Genomic DNA, 27,925 nt, shown 5'->3' on the forward strand with positions numbered 1-27,925 from the left:
ACAACAGTGATGGCAAGGGCAAGAGAAAACATGTTATGATCAGAACTATGAAAAGGATGATCCTAACATTTGAGGTCTAGGTCCCTCCAGAGAAAAGGTGAGAAAAAAAGGGTTTTATTTTTGCTTGTCCATTAGAATACAACATTCATTCTTATATAAGTAATGCTCTAACATATTTCTAATGGAATTTGGCTCTACTTGCCTTAGTGGAATTCAAATACAAGGAACCAAGGGAATAATTCCTAACATAAAGGGAAATGCTTGGCAAATAGCTAATCTTGGTGACCACTAATCTTTTGCCAGCTCATCATTCTTCTTCATAGACAGTTCTATGAAATCCTTGAGGTGGTGAGGTTTGTTGATTTTCCTTTTGGGCCTCTGGTTAGTGCTTGTCTCCCCTGTGTCTATTTGCAACTTTTCTGTTTTAGTGTTATTTGATTGTTGAGTCGACCTTGGCTGCTTCATAACATCCACATGCCTTAAACACCTTGTCCTCAAGGTGATAGTCTTCCTTTAGCGTGGCCTAATATTCCAATGAAGTGTCATCAAGGGACAGGCCTTGCCATTGGACCAAGACCATTAATTTGGGCCCATTATATGAATTAACCCACTTAGAATTCATTATCACAAGAGGAGCAATAATCGGATGATTATGCATTGAGGAGGGCGATAAGTCAATAATGGGTTTGACCAGATTGGTGGACTGATGGTAAGGTTTGAGAAGGGAGCAGTGAACACTGGGTGTATGCGGGAATCTGGTGGTAGTTTCAGTTGGTAAGCAACTGAGCCAATCTTTTGCAATACCTTGAATGGGTCGTGATAACGTTTGGCTAATTTAGAATGTGTAGCTCCTATAATGGACATTTGGCAGCAAGGCCAGAGTTTGACAAACACCCAATCACCTTTATGGAATTGAACCTCACGTCTATAGTTATCAGCAAAGTACTTCATTGTCTGTTGTGCCTTAACGAGCTTCTTCTTTAACTCAGCAAATATCGTCTCACAACTGGTAAGAAAATCGTGAACAACATCTATGTTGGAAGTTTCGGTGAGGTACTAGGGAATGTTGGGAGGTTTCTTGCCAAAGGTGATTTTATAAGGGGATAGCCCAATCCCTGAATGAACTGAAGTGTTATACGACCATTCGACCCATATTACAAACGTGCCCCAGGACAAAGGTTGATGATGAACAAAGGCTCGTAAATGTTGTTCTATAACCCTATTAATCACTTTAGTTTGTCTGCCAGATTGAGGGTGATAGGCTGAGCTCATGTGTAGTTTTGTGCCTGAGAGTTTAAATAATTCTTGCCAAAAATGACTTATGAATAACGAGTCTTGATTCGACACCAAGCTGCGCGACATTCCATGAATTTTGCCAACAATATCCATAAAGAGATGTGCCACCGTAGAGGCTGTATAATGAAGGTGGGTGGAGTATACCCAGATGAATCCCTTTGGAGAAACGATCGACTACCACCAAGATAACTGTGTGGCCTCAAAAAGTTGGTAATCCCCCAATAAAATCTAAGGACAAGTCCTCTCATGGCCAAGAAGGGACAGGCAAGGGGCAAAGTAGGCCTAGACGTTTACAGTGATCATATTTGGTCTGTTGGCAGTCAAGACAGGTGAGAATGAAGTTACAGACATCCTCCTTAATACATGGCCAAGTAAAATTTTCACTAACACGAGTGTTAATGTCTTAGTGATTCCCATATGCCCTCTATTGGGGTTGAATGAAATTCCTCTAGTATCATTTGAATAAAGATAAGCCATTTTGGAAGCCATATTCGTCCCTTCTGAAGAATGAAATCCAGTGTAGTGACACAGTCTAGATGATCCTGAGGGTTAGCTTCAATGTCCTGCTGAAAAACAATATAAGCTGGGTGGCGGCATAATTCTGCTTTTAGATCCTACTAAAAATTGAAATGTGGCCAGGTTAGCATCATTAATTTTCTCGTGGAAACTTCAAGAATCTGGGAGAAAGCATCAGCAACTGAATTGGATTTTCTAGATCAATACTAGATCGAATAATCATAGCCTAATAGACGAGCCAGGTACAATTGTTGTTCTTGCATTTGTATCACATGCAACATTTATTCCTTAAGGCTATGATGATTTGTCAAAATCGTAAAGTGGTTACTCATCAAATATTGTCTCCTCTTCTTTATGGCAATGGTAATGGCCGCAAGCTCTCGGACGTAAGTGGACGAATGAAGAAGTTTGGGGTAGAAGGGTTTGCTAAAGAAGGCAATGAGATGATTCTGCTGAGACAAGACAGCTTCCATACCTACCCCTAAGGCATCTATTTCAACGACAAAAGGCAGAGAAAAATCCAACAGTCCAAGAATAGGGGCTTGGCAAATCGCACTCTTAAGGTTGTCGAAAGCCTGATGTGCTTCCAGCAACCAATAAAACTGGTCTTTGACCAAGAGGCGAGTCAATGGGGCTACTATGGAAGCGTACCCCTTTATAAATCTTCTATAGAATCCTGAAAAACCAAGGAATCCCCTCAAAGCTCTCGTGGAACGAGGGATTTTCCATTTGTGAATTGCCTCAACTTTGGCGGGAACCGGTTCAACACCTTTCTAGGAAACCAAGTGACCTTGGTACTCGACCTGCTTCTGAGCAAACATACACTTCGAAAGCTTGAGGAAGAATTGTCCTACAACCAAAACCTCAAAGGCTTTTTCTAGGTGTGCGAGATGTTCTGTGAATGACTGATTGTAGATCAGAATGTCATCAAAGAAAATGATGATGATGAACTTGCGCAAGTAAGGACCGAATATGCTATTCATGGTCGCCTGGAAAGATGATAGGGCATTGCACAGACCAAATGGCATAACACAAAACTCATAATGGTTGTGGTGAGTTCGAAAATTCATTTTGCTCATATCTTCTTCTTTCATCAGTATTTGGTGGTATCCCTGCAAAAGGTCAAGCTTTAAGAACCAACACACACCTCCTAATTCGTCCAATAATTCATCAATCGTCGGAATAGGAAACTGGTCCTTGACAGTGATGGCGTTTAGAGCTCGATAGTAAACACAAAAGCGCCAAGACCTATCATGCTTTTTAACCAATAGAACTGGTGAAGAGAATTGACTTTATGTTGGGTCAAATGATCCCACTCTAAACATTGACTCTACCTGAGCTTCAATTTCTTGCTTTTGGTAATATGGGTAACGGTAAGGTCAAGCGTTTACAGGGTCAGAGTTAGGGAGTAAATGAATGGTGTGATTAGTAATGCGTGAAGGTGGTAGAGTTGTTGGTATCTGAAACAGGGATGAGAATTTGCAAATCAAGGACTCAATTTCTGGGTATAAGAGTGTATCAGTTTTGGTTGAAGGAAGCGCGAGGTCAATTACTCGAATGAGAACTTGCATTGTCTGTTTGGACCATACGGCGAAGTTGGGGTGGAGTAACTAAGTGAAGATTAGTATCAGTGTCCACTTTTAGTTCAATAATTTTTCCATCATGCATAAATTTCATGGTAAGGTCATTGTAATTTGTAAGTACAGGTCCAAGGAATTTTAACCACTGAATCTGAGGACCAAATCTGCCCCACATAGTGGTAAATCATGGAGATTGAACGTATACAACTGTCCTTGGATGTTTATCGCAACTCCAACATAAAGGTGGTGACAAGAAACCTCATTTCCATTACCCACCACGACCCTGAAAGGATGTGTGACCGAACAAGGTGCTCCTACACAAAATTATGCATGTTTCCGCCATTGATAAGGATAATCACGGTCTGGTTCGAGACCCGGCCCACTAAACGCAACGTCTCTGGAGCCAAATGATCCGAGAGTGAGTAAAAACTAATTTGGGCCTGGGGCAAGTCTAACATCTTTTGGGACAGAGAGTGAGTGTGTCAATAATAGGGTTTCCATCCAAAGGACCATTGTCATCATTGGTGATGAGGAGGAAGAACCTAGAGGAACACTTGGTGTCCTCGGGTGAACTTCTTATAGCAATTGAAACAGAGCCCTTTTCACATCAAATCGCCATCTCCTCGGGAGATAAGCGCTTGACAGGTGGGGGAGGCAGTTTCGTCGATGAAGGTAATAGAGTTAAAGATGGCGGTGAAAGAAGATGAAGGTTCAGGTCCGGAGTGCATTCGACCATGGAAGGAATGTCGATGTTCTGCTATTTTCTCCTCCTGAAGTCTTGTCAACCCAGCCGCTTGAACCAAGGTCAAGGGTTGAAGGGCTTGGACTTCACAACAAATGTTCAGGACCAACCTAGAAACAAAGCAACTCAGAAGGAACGGTGTCGGTAAGCCAATAATAATTTTGGCAAGCATCTTGAACTGGGACAAGTACTCACTCAAGAAGTCTTACTGTGTCAGTTTGAAAATGGACCCAATGGGGTCTTCGTATTATGAGGGAGAGAAACAGGCTTCGAGAGCGTGAAGAAGACCTGACCAAGAAGAAATTTGGTCATTCCTCATCATTCACAGGAACCAGGCTAGTGCAAGACCCTTCATGGAGAAGGAGGCGATAACGAGGCATTCAGGTTCAGGGGTAGTGTGGTACTTAAAGAATTGATTGATTTTGAAGATCCAGCCCGAAGGATCGGATCCATCAAATCTTGGGGCTTTGAGCATCATGCGAGGAAGATGGGATGAAGGGCTGATAGGGTGTGGGTTTGTAGAGGAGGATGAAGGTGAGGGAGATTGTTGTTGGCTAGTCTCTAGAACTGTGATGCATTGGATGATTTCGTCAAGATTAGTAGTGATGTGAAGTTGATTGGAAGCTAATTTGGCAATTGCTTCTTCAATGCACTCCATATTGGATTTCGAGTGAGTGGATTCTTCCATGGTACTCTCAATGAAAGCACCAAGGTGTTATGATCAGAACTATGAAAAGGATGATCCTAGCATTCAATGTCTAGGTCCCTCTAGAGAAAAGGTGAGAAAAAAGAGTTTTATTTATGCTTTTCCATTAGAATACAACATTCATTCTTATATAAGCATTGCTCTAACATATTTCTAACGAAATTTGGCATTACTTGCCTTAGTGGAATTCAAATACAGGGAACCAAGGGAATAATTCCTAATAGAAAGGGAAATTCTTGGCAAACAACTAATCTTGGTGACCACTAATCTTTTGTCAGTTCATCATTCTTCTTCATAGATAGTTATACGAAATCCTTGAGGTGATGAGGTTTGTTGATTTCCCTTTTGGGCCTCTGGTTAGTGCTTGTCTCCCCTATGTCTGTTTGCAACTTTTCTGTTTTAGTGTTATTTGATTGATGAATCCACCTTGGCTACTTCATAACAAAACACCACCAACAATGATGGTGAAGATGAACGGAGGGATGAAGGAGAGGAGACTCGCAGTGCAAACGAAGGGATTAGGAGAAGGGAAACATGAGAGGGAGGGGAGGGGATGGGTGTAGGGAGGGGATGGTGGTTTTCAATTTTAAGTGAAGGGCAATTTCGCCAATTCACTTTAATTGTTAGGTGTAGAAGAAATTCTACCGGTCCAAGAAGAAAATCCGTTATTTTTGGTATCAAATTGGTGCTCCCTAAAGGCCTCACCAAGGTTATGGTTGAGTTCGATTAAGAGAATGCAATCCAAATGGTGTGAAAAGGTGTCTCTTCGACCAACAATTGTGCTCATTTGATCCTCATCAATCACAGATTGATGAAGGAAGAGGAAGACATTGGCATTTCCCATATTTTTAGGGAAGGGAACTAAGCAGCAGATTGCATGGCAAAGAATGGCTTGTCTCTCCATGGTGGAATCATTTTCTTTTGTGTTCATGAGTTTGTTACTCAGCACCCCTTCAAGCTAAGGCTGGAGGGAGTTTATCCTTGTAATTTTCGTTTTTGTTTGGGGCCTAGTCCTTCTTGTCTCAGCAAAAAAGATAGCAGAAGTAATGCCATATCCTAGTTTCTATAGTCTTGTGAATCCTGTAAAAAAAAATTACCTTCGGTTTTCATTTTGATAGGTGAAATTACTAGAGTTTTGCTTCAATTTTGTCCCACTAGATTTAACATACTTGCTTTCAACACAAAGTGATTTGGTGAGAAATGTATCATGTATGTTTTCACTATATAAGTTTGAAACCAACATGTTTGTATGAGTGTCAAAGTGCCCTGATGCATGTCACCCTTGAAACAAGTATTCCTTTCTTCTGCGTTAATTTGAACATAAACTTGGACAAAAAAAGTGTTTTTTTATGCAGATCCAAACACGCTAATCTATCACTAAACTTATAATAGAAAATATGACCTTGAAATCATCCAAAGCATACTTGCAATTGTTCACCAGCCAAAACACACACCCCACCTTCGACTTAAGTCACGGGAGCACTTGCTACACAACAATTAAATAACAACAATCCAATATCCATCGGGGGGAATCATGTTACATGCATCACAAGATGCCATTGTCCATCATGAATGATATGTATATAGTTTCAACAAATTTTACATTGATCAGATCTAAACACAACCTTTGCAAGTTGCAACAACATTCAAAGTTTAAACCCTTTACACAATCTCATTTTTGAAATAAGACTATCCGGACAAAAAAAGAAAGAAAAATTATATGGAAATCCCAAAATTGCTTTAATTCATAAGCAAGCCATGTAATTTATGTGTTATAATTTATAAATCACAAGTCTCAAAGTTATCAAAACTCTTCCTGTTACAACAGCAATAAGGAAACCAACTACAAAGTTGGTTTCCTTATAGTTGGTCTGTAGTTGGTTTCCTTATAGTTGGTCTGTGACCTGAAACAGGGGCCTAGACATGTCATCTAAACAGTCCATCCCCAAATCAGGCTTGTCTTTTAACTAGCTTTTCTCCTCTGAAATAGCCGGTTCAGATACTTCCTCAATCTCAGGGCTAGTATTTACGGGATTATCACTTCTTATTACACTCCGGACTGCAGAATCACTAGCATTTTTAACTTCTTCACCGTCATCTGTTTTAGGAGACTGAGTGTTATGGGAATTTAAACCAGATATACGCTCATCCGATTGCTTTGGTTTGTTCAGGGCGTGACAGTGTGGGCAGTAATAAGTAATAAATGGGAAATCCTCCTTCCGAGCAAGACCTGAAAGGAAACAAGTAGACAAAAACACAATTTAAACTGTATTCAGAAATGATAAGTAGCTATTACTTTGTGTATGAACATAAGCCTAGAACATCAAATGCAGCCAACTTACCATTATGCATGTGGCAGTTACCGCATATAAGTGCATAAGACTGTGTTGGATCCTCACCCACAAGCAATGCTGCAATTCGAGCAATCCATCCTCCATCGTTCATTGTTGAACTTTGAGGATTGTGATGTTCAACAACTACAAGCTGATTATGCTCATGAGTTTGGGTTTGATCAATTTTCCCAGAACCAACTAATTGTTGATCAGAATAATTTGGTGTAGTTGTCCCTGGACTAGTGGATCTAGAGGTCACTTGTTTGCGATTTCGAAGCCCACTAGACTGAACGACTTCAACATCCTTGGTCTTCCCTGTTGAAACACCAGAAGATTCATCCCCCACATACACTTTCAAACCCGAATCTGCACCCAACTTGGATGCTAAAACAGTTGCAGCTGCTGCCTTTGCTGCAGGATCTGTATCATATCTCTGTGGATCACAAGAGCTAAGTATAATACACAATAATATTAAAGTATTTTGCAAATAAATATATCAAGTTGACTTTTATAATGCACTTCAAAGCAAAGGAATATACTTGGTCGTAATAAAATAAAGAAACTAGGATTCAAGTGATAGAATTGTTTGTGTGATTTGTTATCTTCTCCAAGGCAAAAGTCTTAATAACAATTAACTTAATGGATGCAATCACATTTGGTGACAGCTTGAAGAAAATCCGAAGTGAATGTTTAATGTGCAAAAGTTTCCAACATAACTTGAAATTTAGTACAAGTTATTGAAAATTGACTGACCTAACTCAACCCAAAAGCTAGCTCAAGGGAAGAGGATTGCCTAGAGTATTTTGACCATGTTCCTACATCTTAAGTCAAATCAATGGGGACATGACCTGATAGTAAAAATAGGCTAGGCTCTTATACCATCCCTGTTACCCAGTTGCATAAGCAGCAAGATAGCATGATGCTACATATTATTAGCAATAAAAAGACACTAGTTAACTATAGGATGAAAATATACCGAAGGAACCAAGAAACTTCTATTAACCCAAATGAAGAATGAAGATACATGAAAGAGAAAGAAAAATGGGCTAGTGGAAAAATAGGCAAAGCAAAAAGTCAGATTCAACAGCAAACCAGAAAGAAAGAAAAATAGGCAACTATTGAAAGAGGGTGATATAAAATATTTATTAATTATGTGTTACTTTTTGGAATAACTGTCTTTCTACTTTTGCAATTGAGGTATTTATCTTGTCTTTATAAGATTTCATTTTGCGAGTTTTTGTTTGATTGATTAGGATTTTTATTAAGTTTGGATTATAAAAAGCCCTTCAGGTTCCTTATTTCTTGAAGGCTCCTATCGATATGTTGTATCTGATAATTAGTTGTGTAAGTGGTAGTGGCATTGGCAGTGGGGCTTACACTAGAGCAAGGAAGGAGGCCGGTTTTTTTCTTATTAGGTGATATCAAGTGTTGGAAGAGTGATTGTAAGGAATCAAAATGTTTGGCTAGATTTGACTACTTAGGTGCAAACACCTAGTAAAAATGGAATTTTCTTACAATAAAGATCTACTTTATACAATGCACTAGACAATACCTTAAGGTTTTGTCATTAAGAAGCATGAATTGATCAATAGTTCAATACAACCCAAGTATATTTCATCTGCTCTAAATGAGAAGGAACAAGGAGATATTGAAAGTCCTATAACAATACTTGCTTTAAACAATTACCTGAGTCAGGGACGGATGCAGGTTTAACACTGGGGGGAAATGCCCCCACTAATCTCTCAAGTTTCTTTATATAGTGTATATTAGATCTTACATATAAAAAATAAGAAATGATTCACTCGAACTAAGAAAGTTAGTTTAGTATTAGTTTCAATTAAAAAGTAAATTTTTGTCCAACTTATGCTTCATTAGAAATTGGTATCAGGAATTAATAAAGATTCGTTGAAGCTAACACCTCAAATGAAAGATATTTTAGAGATAATAAACATTAAATAAGTCAATAATGAGTGACTTTAAATTGAATATAACTTTTTTAACTGCATCTAACATTTTCTGTTGTGAATACCATCAAGAATAAGATGAGGAATCATAGGAGAGGAGAGGTGAATGGTATAATTGTTTAGTTGCTTATATAGAGAGGGATTTTTGAAAACGTGAAAATCATCCAATATTTTCATAATATAAAAAACTCGTGGAGAACAATTGTGATGTATATTTATACTTTAAGAATGTTATGTTATAATTTTAATGCTATAAATTTATGTATCAATATTGTCCCAACTACCAAATATTTCTAGATCTGATGTCACTGACCTGAATGAGTTGTTGAGTAATGTAATAATTTGTCTTCTCATTGAGCTCATCAATTTTTGCCTTCCTTTCAGCTCTAAGACTTTCAGCTCTAATTTGGTTATCAACATTTAATTGTATTAGTTTCAATTAAAAAGTAAATTTTTCTCCAATTTATGCTTCATTAGAAATTGGTATAAGGAATTAAGAGTCGTTGAAACTAACACCTCAATTAAATGAAGGATATTTTAGAGATAATAACATTAAATAAGATAAAGTTAATTAGTTGAAATTTTCTTATATTTGAGACCAAGAAAAAAAAAAGTATTTTTCTTCTTATGTCTATTCCTATTTTTTTTTTCAACCAAAGTCAGTGGTTGAATAATTGTTTAGTGACTTATATAGAGAGGGATTCTTGAAAATGTGAAAATCATCCAATATTTTCATAATGTTGTGTTATATTTTTAATGCTGTAAATCTATGTATCAATTTTTGCCCTCCTTTCAAAAAAAAATTCTGGTCCTTTCTCTAAATTAGTTATCCACATATAATTGTATTAATTTCAATTAAAAGTATTTTTCCAACTTATGCTTCATTAGAAATTGAAATCAGGACTCAATTAAAAAAGAGTTGTTGAAACTAACACCTCAATTAAATGAAAGATATTTTAGAGATAATAACATTAAATAAGATAAAGTTAATTAGTTGAAATTTTCTTATATTTGAGACCAAGAAAAGAACTTCAAATATCTTATTCCTATTTTCTCTCTTTCCCACAAAAGTCGATAATTAGTAATATCATCAAGAATCAGACGAGAAATCGTACAAGAGATGAATGTTGAATAATTGTTTAGTTACTCATACATAGAGGGATTTTTGAAGGTGTGAAAATCACCCAATATTTTCATAATATAAAAACTCGTAAAGAACAATTATGATATATATTTATACTTTAACAAGTTGTGTTATATTTTTAATGCTATAAATTTATGTATCAATATTGCCCCCCACTACCAAACATCATGTCACTAACCTGAATTGTGATGTATATCTATACCATAGTTGTCAACACCGGCGTAGCGGAGCGGTGGACCCCAAAAGTGGGATAGCGGGATAGCGGATAGCGGGATGACCGCTATTCTAATGTTTTTTTTATATATGTTAAATAATTAATAATATATATATATATGTTCAAAAACAAAAATATAAATATATATATATAAGTTTTTAATATTATATAATTATGATATTATTATATTTATTTAATATCATTTATATATTAATATTGTTCGGCTACAATTTAACTAGATATGTTAAACTTTAAAACAAAAATATAAATATATAAATAATTAATAATATATATATATATGTTCAAAAACAAAAATATATATATATATAAGTTTTTAATATTATAAAATTATGATATTATTATATTTATTTAATACTATTTCTATATTATTTAATTATTAACATTATTATTATATATTAATATTGTTTGCCTCTACATAAGCCAACCCTAGTGGTATATATGTTTTTTTTGTTGAATCCCCCTAATGGTATATTAAAACGACGTGAATCTACTGTATACACATGGTAGATACTAGATAATTGTTAAGGCAGGACAATTTTGGGAGATGTGGAGATAAATAGTTGGTGGAGCGCGCGGGTGCAACTTCGTCAAGTGATATTTGAGATCGAGGGTTTCTTAGCAACACAGAACAGAGTAGAAGAAGCAACACAAAGCCCTCTCTCTCTCCCTCCCTCCCTCCCTCCCTCCCTCTCTGGGAAGAACAAAGCAGAAGAAGCAACACAGAACAGAACCACTAAACCCACTCAGAACCACCAGCGCTTCAAAGTAGTGGCACAAAATACTGCTCCGCAACCCACGCTGCTCTGCCGCGATAGCGGCTGCTCCAGCCGCAACACGAAACCGCGCCACTACACACATGTCTGTCGCGGATGGGTGCCGCTCCGCCGCTATAGCGGTCGCAACGGCCGCTATTGACAACTATGATCTATACTTTAACAATGTTGTTTTATATTTTTAATGCTATAAATTTATGCATCAATATTGCCCCCACTACCAAACATTTCTAGATCTGTCACTGACCTGAATGAGTTGTTGAGTAATGTAATAATTTGTCTTCTCTTTGAGCTCATCAATTTTTGCCTTCCTTTCAGCTCTAAGACTTTCAAGAATTTTCTGGTCCTTGCGATCACCTATAAAACCACAATTTTATATTTAAAATTAAATAATATCATTTTTGCACTTGGCATATCAAATCTAAATACTAGCTTATCACTGGGTTGTGCATGATAGCTTTCACCACTTATGACTAAAGATACCAAACTTCTAATAAATGTTGTTTTTGTACAAGATCTCTAGGACCTTTTGATGAATGTAATGTTAAAAATCAAGCATTTTTGGCTCTCTCGTCCTCCGGTTGTTGGCCCTCTCCTCCAACTGGCATCGGAAACACTCATCCTCTGGTTGTTGGCTCTCCTAGTCCTTAGTCCTCCGGTCAACTGGCACGGATAACTGTTACAAGATTCTTAGAGTCAGAGATGGTACTTCGCTCACCATTATCGAGCACGCATACATTAAACTCATGAGGAAATGACATCCAAGTAAGGGCCCTCTTGAAAAAGCCTACGATGAAATCAAGTTCAAATGGATTTCGGGAGCTTTTCAAGTGCTGGGATTGGATTCTACCGAAGGTTCAAGACACTTATAATGATGGTGGGATGTTGGTTTTGAAGACGTGCGGTTCTGGAAGACAAACAAATATGCAAACCATAATATATTGTATTAAGGTTGACACCTTAATTCCACACATGTTGACAGCATATATAACATCCCATGAACAATTCGGCTTGATATTACCTTATATGCTCGGGAAATTCTTCGAAAAATAGATTCAGCTTGAATTCTTTCTGTTTTCTTCTCTCAGTGCCAAATGGGATGATATTTTAAAGTCTGTTTACAACAGGCTATAAAGGATTTGGTGTGAAGAACCAAAAGCATCCCAATTTGACAAGTCTTTCTTGTCGTCCCACAAAGCTTCATGTACTCCCAAATATTGCAGGGTACCAAGAAATAATGAATCGGGCAAATACATCTTCCACATGTTCAAGTTTGAACTAATAGTCATTGGGAATACTGGGAAGTCATTGGTCAGGATATATGTGACTGTGTGAAGGAGTTTTATTTGAATGCTAAAATATAAACTTTTCCACTCCCACTAAGTTGTTAAGTGATGGAATCAGAACTCGTAAACAACTTCAAAAATGGGAGGACTAGAACAGTTGACAAGCTTGAATTTGAGAATAAAAATCAGAAGACATAAAGTTTCTCTTGGCCTAGAAGTCAGATGCAAATTCAGTAGAACAGATAAATATATGATGCTCTAATTTACAAAACGAAATAAAATAAATAAATTGTCTTTCATGTTGATTGTAAACCTTTTGAGTTTGGAAACTTACACATCCTGGTGAAGCTGACAAATGCAGTATATGTAGCTGAAGACAAGGCAGGCAAAAGAAACATTGGCAAAACTCGGATTGCCCTCATTTTCCAATTCATATCCATTGATCTTGTTGTCATAATAGCATAACCTACAGCAATGACCTGAAAGTTGAAACCATTTTAAGCAAAATCCATTTATAAAAACACCCTCAATAATCAATAAGAATATATTAATTTGTCAGAGAAGAAATTTAAAATTCAAGTAAACCCTCCATTGTCACTCAATAAAAGGGAAACATTACTGCACACTCCTCAAAAGATTTATTTTCATTTTTTTCAAAGACCCTACTGAAAAATTGAAACCACATCTACATTTACATTCAAAAAGTGGTTATACTTTCCCGTCCAAACAAAATCAGTTCTCCTAAACTAACTTTTAAAACATCATTCCTAGAATGGCAAAGAAAGAAAAACCAACCATTCATTCCCAAACACAAATAACTTTTTTTAACCCAAATCCTCCAAAAAACCAATCCTTTCAAAAACCGAGTCCTCCCAAGATCCAAAATATAAAACAAATCTAAAACACCAACAAGGCAACAACCCTTAAAATCCTCAGGGGACTAAACCCAAGACAATAATCTTTCAAAAAACCAAATACATAAAATTGTCCGCCTCTGCTTAATTCCTTCAAATATCTAAGGTTCTAAAATTCTCCAGTCTTTAAAAACCACAATTTCTCAAATTCACCAGTCTTTTAAGAGACCACACTTGCAGCCAAAATTTTCCACAACATCGGGATTTTTTAATTCTCCAAAACCACATCGCATTCACAATTTTTCACAATGTCAAGATTTTCAGAGACTCCGCGACTGCGACCGCAATTTAAAACCTTACATCCATCCGCAGCGGCAAGTGAGGAGTGAAAAGCAAAACAACTCACTTTCAATAGAAGAATAAAAAATAAAATAAAAAAAGATAAAATCGATGTAGTTACCTCAAATAAAACAGAGAATAGAATTAGTTGGCGAGAGGTTCGCCTCCAAGAGCGAGATCTGTTGCTCAATCTAGTCAGAGCCATGTTTTCCTCTTTTGTAATATACTCAAGCCTCTTCTCAAAGTCGTCGCGGTTCGACCTGAAAATCGCGTTCCAAATTCGCGAAATAAACCCTTTCTTCTTCTTCTCGTTCTTCTTGCTATCGTTCCCTCCACTGGCACTGGGACTAGTTTTTTCTTTCTTCTCACCTTTTTCATCCCCCATCACTCTCACCCCTTTCTTTCTAAGAAAGAAAGTGAGAATTGAGAAATGGTATGAAAGGAAAAGAGAGAGAGAGAGAGAGAGAGAGGAATGAACACGAACTTGTTCGATCTGGGAGGGTTCGAGAATGTTCGGCGGTTTAGATCTCGGTGCGTAGGTTGGTGGTGAGTTACGAAGTGGAGTGAGAGTGGGGAGAAGAAGAAGAAGCGTGAGAGAGGGTTATTTCAAAAATTTTGGGGTTTTGTTTTGGTTTTTGAGAACACACTCTCTCTCTCTCTCCACGTAGTGTCAAGCACGTTGGACTTCACGCTCCGTGGATGCGAATACTTTGAAGTTTGATGTCACTCCATCAACCTAATCCTCTTTTTTTGAACATGTATGGTGATTTGGCTCACGGAAACTCACTGCCATCAAAATTGTTTCCTTATTGTCCCTTCAAATTTTGAGAGATATGTTAATATTTAGGTGTAAAAATACACTTTAAAAAGAGTCAGGTCCGCAATCAATATAGACATACCTCATATTGAAAAATAAAGTCTTCACAACAGTAAAAATTGAATTTATGCATTTTTGAGATATGAATTTATTTTTTATTAATTTTTTTGTTTGGTATTCCCTTCATTTTTATATATAAAACTCAATTACAATATTCATCAAAAATAAGAAAAATAATTAATTTAATTAATAATAATAAATTTATCTTAAATTTATAGTTTTTTTTAAATTATCCTTATTATTAATACTTATTTCTATTTTAATTATTTATCATTATATTATATCTCTTCTTTCAATGAAAGATATATTTAATCCAAAAATAATTAATAAAAAATATTATTATTTGAGTCTTATAAAAAATATCATTTTAAATTTAAATCTTCTAAACAACAAACTGAAAGAGACAGAGTAACATCTGCTGCGATGAGGTAGTTGACTGAACATCCTAACACTAGTAAATGAATACGATCAGTCAACCGTTTTTTACTCTTCTTAACATTTTCTTTTCTTTTTCTGTTGTCATTAAAGAAAAAAAAAAACAAGATTTTCTTTTCCTTTTTTATGAGGGGGTGTGAAATATTGAGCTGAAGATTCTGATCAACAAATTAAAATTTAAATATATTGACACTATAATGTTGATGTTGATATGTTGATTTTATATAATAATAACTATTTTAACAGTAGTAAATAAATAACATATAATATGACAATCAAAATGTTTACTATCATCATGTCATCTAATTATATGTTTTATACATGAAAAGTAATTTATGGTCGCCGTATTATTATGGTAGTTTTTATGAAAAAAATAATTCTTTAATTAGGATTAGTTTTTTTTCACTTCGTATCTTAACTAATAATATCTTTTGTTTTAACCTTAAAAAATACATTTTTTGTTTTTTTTTTATTTTTTAATTAAAAAATGTAAATAGCTATCATGTTTGCCTTACAAAAAAGCTGTCAGCTTCAAAAAAAAATCATATTTGAAAAATTAGATTTTTTTTTGTGAAATTGCACCTTCTCTCTCCTCTTTATTTCCAATATAATCCAGTCAAAAATTTAGGGGGTGTTTGGTTTGCATTTTTATTTTCTATTTTCATTCCCTGTTTTTATTTTCAAAAGATTAAAATTCTGAAAACATGTTTGGTTTGACTTCTTTTTTTTTTTGTTTTCATGAAATAAAAATACTGAATATTTATTATATATTCACTTCTTGTCTTTTTGTATTTTTAGATTTGTTTAAAATTACATTCATTGTCATCGCAATTTCATTTTACCCGAAATGAGGTTTTCTGTTCTCAACTGAAAACACTCAAAACGAGAATTTATATTGGTTTCATTTTCTAGTTGTTTCCTATTTTCATTTTCACTCAAAATGTTTTTAGAAATTCAACCAAACACATTTTTATTACCGTTTTCTGTTTTCAGTGAAAATGAAAACAAAAAACAACCAAACCAAACACCCCCTTAAATTCTCAAATACGCCAGTTTTGTGTTGAAGAGTCGGGATTGAGGAACACGATTTCTTAAGGAGATACTTTTTTAATTTATTTTAAAAAAAAATAAATTTATATTTTATGAAAATTAATTTTTATTGATTTAATTTTAAAAAAATTGTAAAATAATATTTAGTTTTTAAGAAAATGATGTTATTAAATATAATTTTTTTTGCTTATATTATTTAATTTTTAAAATTTGATAATATTTTTGGTTTAATTATAATTAATTTATACAATACTTTCAAACTTTTGATTTTTTTAAATATTTTTTATAAAGAACAATGAATATATAGTTATTACATATTAGTTATATTATATAAAGAAATTAAAGCACTCAAATAACAGAAAATACTATCAATAACAATTGAAAATAATAAAACGAAATTGAAACATAATAAACGAAACATCAATATCTATATAGTAAAAGAGAAGTAAATGGAAAATACTGAAATACCTATGGCTGAGAGGTTGACAGCTGTCCAAAATTTTGGTTTTTTTGTTAAAATACCCATTGCTGAGAGCTTGACACCTGTCCAAGTTTTTTGTTTTTTGGTCATTTATGCCCTTCTAAGTTGGGTTGGTTTTCTGCCACCTTGCTGCCATGTGTTTTTTGGTCCATTTCCTTGGTTTTTTGGTCTTTTAGGCTTTTCATTTCCCACTCTCTTGGTTGCTCCACGTATTTGTTCCATATGTCCTCTTTTCTAACCTTTTCATTTTCCACTTCCTTGGTTGCTCCACGTATTGTTGCAGGTGTCTCCTTTTCCAATCTTTATCCCAAGTTTTTTCAGTTTTCTTTTTATTTTTCCATTTCTCTTTCTCCCATGGCAAAAGGCTCTTTTCTCTTTCTCTCTCACTCACTTTCTTTCTCTGTACAACTTGGAAGCTTTCTCTCTCTCAAAACAAAGCTCCTCGAGAGGGGTTTTGACGAAAATGCAATTGAGGTTTCAGCTTCAGGGGAGAAGCTCTGTAACGAAGGGAAAACAAGGGAGGGTTAAGGAGACAAAGGGTGTTTTGAATGGAGCAGTTTATTCTCACTGTCATGGCTTCTTCTCAGTTCAGAAGATTATCAGGTTTCACTGCTTTGCAGTTTTCTTCACGAGTGTCCTTTTATAGCATTAACATCTCAGTGTTATATTTTTTCTTACTGATTTTTCAATTTTGTTTTTGGTTCCTTTTTATTTTGTCGGGCTATCGACGAAGAAGCATCCAACAGGCATGTTTTTTCCTCTTTTGCTGTTATGCATGTTTGTTTCATCACTATTTGTTTTTATTTGCAAGGTTCTAATTTTGTTTGTTGTTATGCATGTTTGCTTCTTAATAATAGTTATTTTATTTTTTTTTACTGATTTTTCAACTATGTTTTTGGTTCCTTTTTTATTTTCCCGAGCTAATTTTTTTGTCATCTTCCCCATATGGGTTGTAAGTTATGTGTTTGATGAAATGCCTAAATGAAGTTTTAGTTTTTAATCTTAAAAATTCATGTGCATCAGTGCGCATCCTGCAAATTCCACGCTGGGTGTCTAATGAATGATACATGCAAGATTTTGATGATAATCATTGTAACAATTGATTGGTATTGATATCATTTATATTCTTTAATTATTTTAATCTATTGTTCAACAGGAAGAAGCCCAGGTTTTTTGTTCAACAAGAAGAAACGCAGGTTTTTTTCTTGCTCTCTCTTAGTTTGTGTTTTTTTATTTTATTTAATTATTATTATTATTATTATTATTATTATTATTATTATTATTATTATGTAGTTGGGTGTCCTTTTTTATGTTATAATGGCCGAGTGAACTTTGAAATTTTTCTTTGAGGTTCCTAGTGTGTGTAGGTGGTGATAACAAAGAAAACCAAAAAAGGTCTTAGAAGATTAAAAAGGTACTCCCTTGACTTGGTTCCATTGCATGTGCTTAAAGTCTTTATAACTATTGTTAGTCAAAAGCTTCAAAAAAAGTGATTTTAAGATTCTGAAAAATGTGAGTTTTTATAGAGACTATTTTAGAAGCTATTATTATTATTATTATTATTATTATTTAGTTGGATGTCCCTTTTTTTGTTATAATGACCGAGTGAACTTTGAAATTAAATAGTCTCTAATATCTATTTTAAGTTTATAACATATAAAGGAAATTCTTTGGGCAATTATTTTTAACATTTTGCTTCTCAAGCAGTAGAAAAGAAGCACACTTTATTTTATTTTGATTGGTTCACTTCTTTTAATGGGTTCAAGTAACTAATGCACCTAAATCATTGTCCTCCTTTTAAGTTTGGCTTAGGACGTGGATAAACAGTACTGGTGTGGATAAGCATTCTTTAGGGAAAATGGCATCAGTAAAGAGACAAATGAGAAAGCCAATCACATTTTACTTTTGTGTGTTCTGCCAACCATTGTTAGCCTCCCGAGAGACTTGATGGTTAAGAGCATTGATCTCTTTCTTGCATTATTGATGCTAAAAATTATGTGGTGTATTGCTAATTTGTTGTCGTGGCATATACTAAGAAGATAATGTGGGGTATTGTTAATTTGTTCTTATTCATTTAAAGTTTTGTTTGAATTTTTTATTTTGATTTTGATATGGTGGGTGCAGCTGAGGGTTACACACATGAGGATGTATTTTTACATTAAACAAGAACTTCTATCATTTCATAATATATCCATTGTATTGATTGTTCACTTTTATTTGATGAGGCTGCAAACTTTTGCTTCCCTGTTTCATTCTTTTAGTCAATATTTTGTATTTAATTAAAAAAATGTTTAAATTGCATCCCTTGATATAAAAAATTATAATGTATGTACCTGTTTCATTCTTTTGAAAAATAACTCCTCGCCATCCGCTAAAATTTGTCCCTTTTTATACATTTACCTCGGCAAACCTGGGGTTTTTGATGTATACAAGTATTTTTGTTGGAACGTTGATATATAGTTAAAGAAATTGCTTAGTACTTTACTGATATTTCTCAATTCTTCTAAACACATTCTTTGCCTTGCTCTATTTTCCCATTTTTTCCCCTAAATCATGCACACATATTGACTGATAATATTAATGTGTTGTTGCAGGCTTTAATAGGTCGAATTGGTTGCCTTGAGCAGCCAGTGTTAACATGCAAAGCCGGGTGGGGATTCCAATGATATGTCGGCTGAGGTTGTCAAGAATTCTTGGAAAAAAATAGCAAAGGAATCAGTCGTGATAAGCAAAGGGGAGGTAAAAATTGCATCTGTAGGCTCTTCTTAGATGTGGTTTAATGTTGATGACACAAATGGTTTCCCTGAATTAGGGAAGAATTACAACTATATAATAATTGCTCAACTCTTGCTATATGGATACCGTGTTCTCTTTCTTTTTCCTTCTTTTAGGCTCTTTGGAATTTTTTACAATAGTAGTTACTGCTTTATATATCAAAATTTAGTGCTTTTTCTTATGCATCAATATAGGGCTCTGATTTTGTGGCAAAAGCTGTGGATTTAGCAGCCAGAGAATTAATAACAAGTGCATCACTAGGACAAGGTTTGATCTGCGTTGCTTTTTGTCTCTTGCTGTGAATCCTGATATGTGCCAAATTGAATATAGGCTTCCTGCAATGGTAGTTACACAGGTACAGCTTGACCGTGCCAAGGTATCCACGAAGTCTGCAGTTCTAATGAATTTAGAGTCCATAGTATGCTCTTTCTAACTCTCACTGGTAGTTTGAATGATATCTAATTTCTTTCATTTGGATGATATCTAATTTCTTTCATTTACTCTTCTCTTCGCACCTGAATTAAAAATAATGTGTCCCTCTTGCATCTTTGCTTCCTTCTATATTATGATATATTTTGCCAAATCCCCAAAACAACAAAAAAAAATGATTGAATGTAAATAGGGAAATTAGGTATATTATTAATCTTCTTTATAAAGGAAATCTTGAATAATTCATTATTTATATTATTACAATAATTAATATTTTTTATATCCTTTGGTTTATCAGAAGGAGTAGTGGATACGATTTAGGATCATTGTTATAATAGGCAAAATTGATGGTGATCGTACATAGTGGCTACGAAAGGATATAATGGCTACTGCTGCAGTTATTGGACTCAGTGGAGGAAAGAGACTCTTGAGTTCATCATACCATTACTTTGATATTATAGAAAAGCTTTCTTATGGCACTGATTTTGGATTCACACACTACCAAATTGGATTTAAGTATTATGACTTTTTCATCGTAACCATGAACATATTTCATTTTATGTTGAGTATTGGCAATTGTTCCTTATGTTATCATGTGTTTGGCAGGATATTAGAAGAGAGCTTGGAATGGAAATAATTGAGGAACATACGGTGATGGAATATTCTAAGGTGATGCATCATGCAATACTTAGTAGTTTTTTAGCAGATTTTTGTATGTTTAAATGTTATTGTTTTTTGACAGGTCAGCAAGAAATGTGAAAAATGTGGCCATGGGGAAGCTACCTATTATACTATACAGGTATCTTTAATGTAGATTTGCCAATTCAATTTGAAGCTCTTATTTAACAGTCTAAATTTATTTATTTTAATCATTCTAATTTCAGATGAGATCAGCAGACAAAGGGCAAACTACTTTCTACACATGTACCAGCTATGGTCATCCGTCTCAGGAGAATTAGTGGTTTACTTTAAGGTTATGCTTAGTTTGGGAGAGAAAAGTGGAAGGAAAAAGAAAGATAAAGAGTGAAAACTGAGATGATTTTTTTGGTAGGAGAGAAAATGAAAAGAAAGTTAATTTTTCTTCTTCTTATTTGATTGTGTATAAAGGAAAAAAAAACATGTATGTGAAATGTAATAAATACTTAAAACTTGGAATCAAATGTAGCAATTAATCTTTTCATAAAAAAATATATTTAGAAGATTTTTTTTTGTGCAGAATTTTTTTTAATATATTTACTTTACTAATTATTTTTATTATTTATCACTATACATTAATATTTAATTACTGATGTACTCATGCTTAAAATTTAGACTGCCTATAACAGCGGATTCCTTTGGAAGTGCCAATCGCTTCTTGACTATGTCATACACCTTCTTCGTTGTCTCTGGTTTTGCCTGCTTGAAATAAAACTGTGTTGGTTATATCATCTTCCATATTACAAAACTTCATGCCACAAAAGAACTGGCCAAAGCATTTGCAAATTAAAAAATTACAAGCATAAGGCTACATAGATAATTCAACGTAAATGATATACACAAAGTTAAATATTTATGTTCCCCTGAGCTTTGATGATTACAAAATAAGGTTTGGTCTTTAATTAAATAAAATGTTACTAAAAATAATCCTGTAGACAATGGGAATAGACATGACAAAAGAGGATTTCATATATAAATTCATAGTGCTCGAATATCAGTGTTATTTAAAAAAGAAACTATACACATATAAATATACAATTCTAAATACAAATCTATTAAAATACTGGAATGAAAATATATCCCATGTGAAAAATAAATAATTTTTAAAGTGCCACAAATTTAAAAGGGAGATTGGTTATTATTACTAATAATAATCGAGCGACCCGCTGCTATAATTTTGTTGTTGTTATTATTATTATTATTATTATTATTATTATTATTATTATTATTATTATTATTATTATTATTATTATTATTATTATGTGTTGTTAATTTAACTTTAGCAAGTGTATTTATTTTTTATCTTATTAACTTTTCAACTTATTATATATCCTTTTTGATGTTTTATTTTTTAAATCACCTTTTTCTTTTTCAGTTAATTAATAATGTTTCTATTTTTATCTTGCTGATTGCTTCCTGCATTTTTATTTACATAATATATTTATGATTTTCTGTGTATTTTTGTTATTTCTCTTTATATTTATGGGTGAAATCAAATTATACTTTGGATTTCTTATTTATTGTAATTGAAAATACTCTACTAACTTGCTAAGATTTACACGGGAGACAAACCAGTTGGTAGTACAATGAAAAGTATAAATTTTCCTTACTTTCTCTTTTTGTATTTAATTAATTAATTAATTTCTTTTGTTATTATTATTATTATTATTATGTATTGTTGATTTAACTTTAACAAGTGTGTTTATTTTTTTTATCTGATTAACTTTTCAACATATTATATATCTTTTTTGATGTTTTATTTTTTAAATCACTTTTTTCTTTTTCAGTTAATTAATAATGTTTCTATTTTTATCTTGCTGATTGCTTCTTGCATTTTTTATTTACATAATATATTTCTGATTTTCTGTGTATTTTAGTTATTTCTCTTTATATTTATGGGTGGAAAACAAATTATACTCTGAATTTCTTATTTATTGTAATTGAAAATACTCTACCAACTTTAATGCTGAGATTCACACGGGAGAGAAATCACGTCAATAGTGTAATGAAAAGTAGCAATTTTCCTTACTTTCTCTTTTTGTATTTAATTAATTAATTAATTAATTTTGTTATTATTATTATTATTATTGTTATTATTATTATTATTATTATTATTATTATTATTATTATTATTATTATTATGTATTGTTGATTTAACTTTAGCAAATGTGTTTATTTTTTATCTTATTAACTATTCAACTTATTATATATTCTTTTTGATGTTTTATTTTTAAAATCAGACGTATACAATAGTGAGTAATTATATAAAAAATTATCTATTTGACACTTTAAAAATTAATAGTGAGTAATTTTAAATTTGTGGCACTTTAAAAGTTATTTATTTTTCACATGGGATATATTTTCATTTCAGCATTTTAATAGATTTGTATTTAGAATTGTTTATTTATATGTGTATAGTTTCATCTTTAAATGCAGTTAATAGAACATGAACATGAATTTGGAATTGATAATTTTTCTCTTTTATTTCAGGTAATTAGAGAAAATAGTGTGGTCACTGTTGAGGTGCTTGAAATTCAAGTGTTTAACTGTAAATTAACAACTGTTATGTGACCTGACAAATGTAAATATGGAGTAATTTATATTATAATTGACATACTGTGATATATTTATAAAAAAAACTATTTGACTTATTTGAAATTTCAATTCTCAATTTAATTACACTTTCTTTTTACTTTTTAACCCTTTTAGTTTTAAACACTTATTTTGTTTATTATGTTTGAGCCTTATGAGATTCATCTTAATATAGTTTGTTAATTTTGTGATCTGAAACAATTGTTTTGCATGAACATCAAGTTTCCTTAATCAAGTTATCTATGTGTATGCACAGATTTTAAATTCGCATAAAGAATGGATTTCAAATTCACATGAACATCAACCTTTGAAGTTTGGTTAATCGAGTGACCCGTGCGTACGCACGGGTTACTGACTAGTAATAAATAAAAAACAATAAAATTTACTAACAATAACAATTCAAACATGAAAATGACAAAACCAATCATAGTTTTAAAAGTGTTGTGCAACGGACATGTCTTCTTCCAATAGTTGGATTATTGGTTTGTTAAAAAATAACTAAAATTTCTATTGGACAAGCAACGCTTCCAGTAGTTGGATAAAAAAATGTGCATTGTTCACTCACATGCATCGACAATCGCATTAATACGGATCTCAATAATCTGTGTTGGCTCCATGCGCGATGCGGAACAGTTCCATGAACAGTCACGACACCAACAAAAAGACTATCGTCAATAATGTGTGCAGCTGTACATTATTCACTCGCATGTATTGACAACCGCATTAATGCATATCTAAATAATTTGTGTGGGCTCGGTGCGCGATGTGAAACAATGCGATCAATAGTCATGATGCAACGGACAAAATGTCGTTTGTAATGTACGTAATTGCGCACCATTCACTCACATGCACCAAGAACTGTATTAATGTGGTTCTCAATAATTCACGTGGGCTCGGTGCGCAATGCAGAACAGTGCGGTCAACAATCATGATGCAATGAACCGGCTGTCGTCTGTAATGTATGCAGCTACACACTATTCACTCACATGCACCGAGAATCGCATTAATGTGTTTCTCAATAATTTGTGTGGGCTTGGTGCATGATGCGGAACAGGGCAGTCAACAATCGTGATGCAACGGATAGACTGTCGTCTGTAAAGTACGCAGTTGCACACTGTTCACTCACATGTACCGAGAACCCCATTAATGTGGTTCTTAATAATCCGTGTGGGCTCCGTGCGTGATACGAAACAGTGCAGTCAACAATCATGATGCAATCGACAAACTGTCATATTTAATGTACGCAATTGCACATTATTCACTCACATGCACCGAAAACCACATTCATGTGCTTCTCAATAATCCGTGTGGGCTTGGTGTGTGATGCAGAATAGTGTGGTCAACAATCGTGATGCAACAGACAGACTAACGTCTGTAATGTACGCAGTTGCACACTGTTCACTCACATGTACCGAGAACCATATTAATGTGGTTCTCAATAACCCGCGTGGGCTTAATGTGTGATGCGGAATAGTGCGGTCAACAGTCATGATGCAACAAATAGACTATCGTTTGTAGTGTGCACAGCTGCACACTGTTCACTCACATGCACCGACAACCACATTAATGTGGTTTTCAATAATTTGCGTGAGCTTGGTGCGCGATACGGAATAGTGCGATCAACAGTCATGATGCAACCGATAGTCTATTGTCTTTAATGTACGCAACTGCACACTGTTCACTCACATGCATTGACTCTCCCACCTAACTCTCGTACCTAGCTTTGCCCCCTAACCCTTCCACCTAATTCTCATACCAAACTTTCTCACCCTATATATAATCTCACCATTTCACAACACATCACACACAACAACATTCTCACAAAACTAACCTCTATTCCTAACTCTCACAGTCTTCCCACTCGCATCCCACAAACACCACCCATGGCTCCACCTAAAGAAATATCGATTGTCATCCACCACCATGGTCAATTGTAAACGACCCGGTTCAAGGATCAATGTACTCATGTGAAAACTCAATATTTCTATATGTGAGTCGGTCTATTAGGTTAACACAATTGATTCGAAAAATTAACAATTGTCTCCCTACTCGGGCAACTGAAATAGTTGTTTAATTGTTATATCGTGTCCCTATTTCATTTCATCATGGTCAAGCACGTTTTATTTCAACACAACTACACAATAATGACGATCTTAGAGGCGTGTTGGAAACAATTGTCCAAAATCTAGAATTGAATTTTGTTGAATTGTATGCTATTATTGAGCTTATTCCTCAACCACAACCCCATTGATATGATCCTTACTAGGAGCAGATCGCTTGATACAGGTCACAAAGTTTGGATGACGCCACTTCCAGAGAGGAAAGATAAGTCAGGATAGACACCATAAGAATTACCTTGATAAGTCTGAGATTGGTTCAACAAGGAACCTAGAGAGAAGCTCTCACAAAATATTCGTAAAATGCCAAAAGTCTCTCTGTTGAAAATGAAATCAATACATATAGTGTATCTGAAAAAAAAATAGAAATAGACATGGGTCTCTCAAATTAGTTTGGGCCAAAATGACAACGAAAAACAATAGAAATATAAAAAAGAACATATTTGGCTTGGACTTTCAAATTAGACTGGACCTTCAGCAACAATTAATATTCTTAGTAGTGTCTCTGCCTCTAGGCCTTCATCCTTCTCCACTTTGGCCTTGTTAAGTATGTTTGATACCATTTGTTGGAGGGTATCCACTGACTGTTTGGTCCTACTCCTGATCATACGTCCTTGCATTTGGGCAATTTTAGGATTCTCATCAACCATCTCCACAACCACAATTACCTTTTCCAATGTCATGTCCACAACTACAACTATCATCCTATGACAATTACCGTACAACAACCTCAACCTCAATAATCCAATGTCTTCGTGCAACACAAGACGTCTTTAACATTTATACTTCATACGCACAACTATTATCCCAAAATGATTCTTTTTTTATGCTCAACAAACCTCCTTTGACCAACAAAACTATCATCCATCACAATATTTTACTTCAACCTCGTCACAACAACCACAAACACAAATATCAAACCAAAATGAACATCTCATCACAAATGAAGATCTCATTATACAATTTCACGAAGAAAACACATATGATTTTAGTGAGCATGAGGATAAGAGTTGTTTCATCACAACAATGACCAAAACTATGACCAAAGCGATGACGAGGGTGTTGTCGTACCAATGTCACCTCTGTTGTAATATCACCAACTTAGGTGTTATTGGAGTTGAATCTTGACCACCTACCACAATACATTGATCAACATCATTTAGTTTTGCGACAACACTGTGTACAACTACCAATCGATGCACTCGAGGTTGGCATGACCTTCGATGAAAAAACACAATGTATTTGAGCAATCAAAGAATACAACATCAGAAAATCATTTTGACTGCAAAACAATATATTCTGACTAGAGAAGGCTAAACTTCATGTGTAAATCACATGAGAATGGTTGTACATGGAGCTTAGGCACATATAATTCAAGGAGGCATAAGAAATGGATTATTAAGAGTATCAGAGGTCATCGCAATTGTCTCGTGCCAATGCTCATAGAAGATCATCATCAACTCGACAAACACGTCATAGGGCAGATCATCAAACCTATTGTCAAGACAAACCCAACAGTCTCAATCAAAACATTAACGTTCATGAATTATGCTCCATCCTACAAAAAGTCATGCCTTTACGGGAGACACATGATTGATAGCTATAGCACAAGATAGTGCTAACCATATATTGATTGCCCACGCCATTGTAGAAGGGGAGACAACTTTAGCGTGGGGTTTTTCCTAAAGAAGTTAAGGAGGCATGTTAATCCCCAAAGTAATATTTCTCTCATTTTAGATAGACACACCTCAATTATAAGTTCCTATAACAACCCAAGTAACTTATGGGTTCAAGACATATCCCATTTCATTTGTCTGCGTCACATTGCACAAAATTTCCTTCCCGGTAACTCAAATGGCAAACATATGAAGAAACCACTCATGCAGGCTGGTGAGAATCTATAATATTTTATTTATTTGTTAAACTTTACTTTAAATCAAATTTCATAACGTATTAAATTGGTTGACTATCAGAGAAGATGCACTGGCGACATCTTAGGGATATCCGTGCGAATAACTGAATGGCTTGATCAATTACCCAAAAAATATTAGGTACAACGCTTGGATGAGGGGAAACATTGGGGACATATGACTTCAAATTTGCCTCAATTCCATGTTCAAAAGCATAAGATATTTGTCAATGTCATCATTGTTGAGGAGACGTACTTCGAGATCGTAAAACTTTTTGCTATTAGAGGCCGACAAACCCAGACAATGATCAACTCTGGCATGCAGTATTCCGCAGTTGTCTTTGAGGCAATGAATAACTGTCAAAAAGAATCAAATGCGCACATTGTTAACAAATAATGAGGACTATAAAGGGTTATCTAATTTCAACTCATATTCCTACTGAGACGAGGAAGAAAATGAACGGAAAATTAAAAAAAAAATGTGAAATTTGCATGCATGCAACAAGACCATAACATAAACAATTATCCTAATATATGTTCATATTCAGCTTTTCCTTATACAAATATTATTTTTATGTATTTTACTTATATGTAATGTATTTTTTTATAAATAAATTGTTAAATAAAAAATATTATCATTTTAACAAAAATTAAATGACATAAACAAAAAAAATTATATTTAATAAAATAATAATATTAATAGTTTTAATTATTTTATTAATGCAAAAATAATATTAAAAGAAAATTCAATTTTTTTAAAAAAATAATTAAAATGTTAACTAATTTTCCTTTCAAA

At 34.0% G+C, this 27,925-nt stretch overlaps 2 protein-coding genes across 2 annotated transcripts; one reads left to right on the top strand and one right to left on the bottom strand.

Annotated features, from left to right (window-relative positions):
• Nucleotides 1-6,327: 6,327 nt before the first annotated feature.
• Nucleotides 6,328-14,499, bottom strand: LOC114393687 (uncharacterized protein At2g24330-like). Its single transcript, XM_028355082.1, has 5 exons — nucleotides 13,890-14,499; nucleotides 12,910-13,054; nucleotides 11,537-11,646; nucleotides 7,183-7,606; nucleotides 6,328-7,070 (listed from the first exon to the last, which is right to left on the bottom strand). The coding sequence occupies exons 1-5, from the start codon at nucleotides 14,151-14,153 to the stop codon at nucleotides 6,808-6,810; spliced, it is 1,206 nt and encodes a 401-aa protein (XP_028210883.1). The 5' UTR covers nucleotides 14,154-14,499; the 3' UTR covers nucleotides 6,328-6,807.
• A 3,020-nt stretch (nucleotides 14,500-17,519) lies between these two features.
• Nucleotides 17,520-20,826, top strand: LOC114393244 (DNA-directed RNA polymerase I subunit RPA12-like). Its single transcript, XM_028354515.1, has 7 exons — nucleotides 17,520-18,025; nucleotides 19,206-19,350; nucleotides 19,581-19,653; nucleotides 19,734-19,804; nucleotides 20,422-20,484; nucleotides 20,558-20,614; nucleotides 20,700-20,826. The coding sequence occupies exons 2-7, from the start codon at nucleotides 19,279-19,281 to the stop codon at nucleotides 20,772-20,774; spliced, it is 411 nt and encodes a 136-aa protein (XP_028210316.1). The 5' UTR covers nucleotides 17,520-18,025; nucleotides 19,206-19,278; the 3' UTR covers nucleotides 20,775-20,826.
• The last annotated feature ends 7,099 nt before the right edge of the window (nucleotides 20,827-27,925 follow it).

The sequence above is a fragment of the Glycine soja genome, chromosome 17 (assembly GCF_004193775.1).
Source record: "Glycine soja cultivar W05 chromosome 17, ASM419377v2, whole genome shotgun sequence".
In the NCBI taxonomy this organism is placed as follows: domain Eukaryota; kingdom Viridiplantae; phylum Streptophyta; class Magnoliopsida; order Fabales; family Fabaceae; genus Glycine; species Glycine soja.

Excerpts from the sequence above, each read along its gene's own strand:
- LOC114393244 (XM_028354515.1), top strand. The coding sequence starts at position 19,279 with ATGTCGGCTGAGGTTGTCAAGAATTCTTGGAAAAAAATAGCAAAGGAA. Across the intron at positions 19,351-19,580 it reads TCGTGATAAGCAAAGGGGAG|GGCTCTGATTTTGTGGCAAA; the intron begins GTAAAAATTGCA and ends GCATCAATATAG. Across the intron at positions 20,485-20,557 it reads CGGTGATGGAATATTCTAAG|GTCAGCAAGAAATGTGAAAA; the intron begins GTGATGCATCAT and ends GTTTTTTGACAG.
- LOC114393687 (XM_028355082.1), bottom strand. The coding sequence starts at position 14,153 with ATGGGGGATGAAAAAGGTGAGAAGAAAGAAAAAACTAGTCCCAGTGCC. Across the intron at positions 7,607-11,536 it reads TTACTCAACAACTCATTCAG|AGATATGATACAGATCCTGC; the intron begins GTCAGTGACAGA and ends TGTGATCCACAG. Across the intron at positions 7,071-7,182 it reads TAACTGCCACATGCATAATG|GTCTTGCTCGGAAGGAGGAT; the intron begins GTAAGTTGGCTG and ends GTTTCCTTTCAG.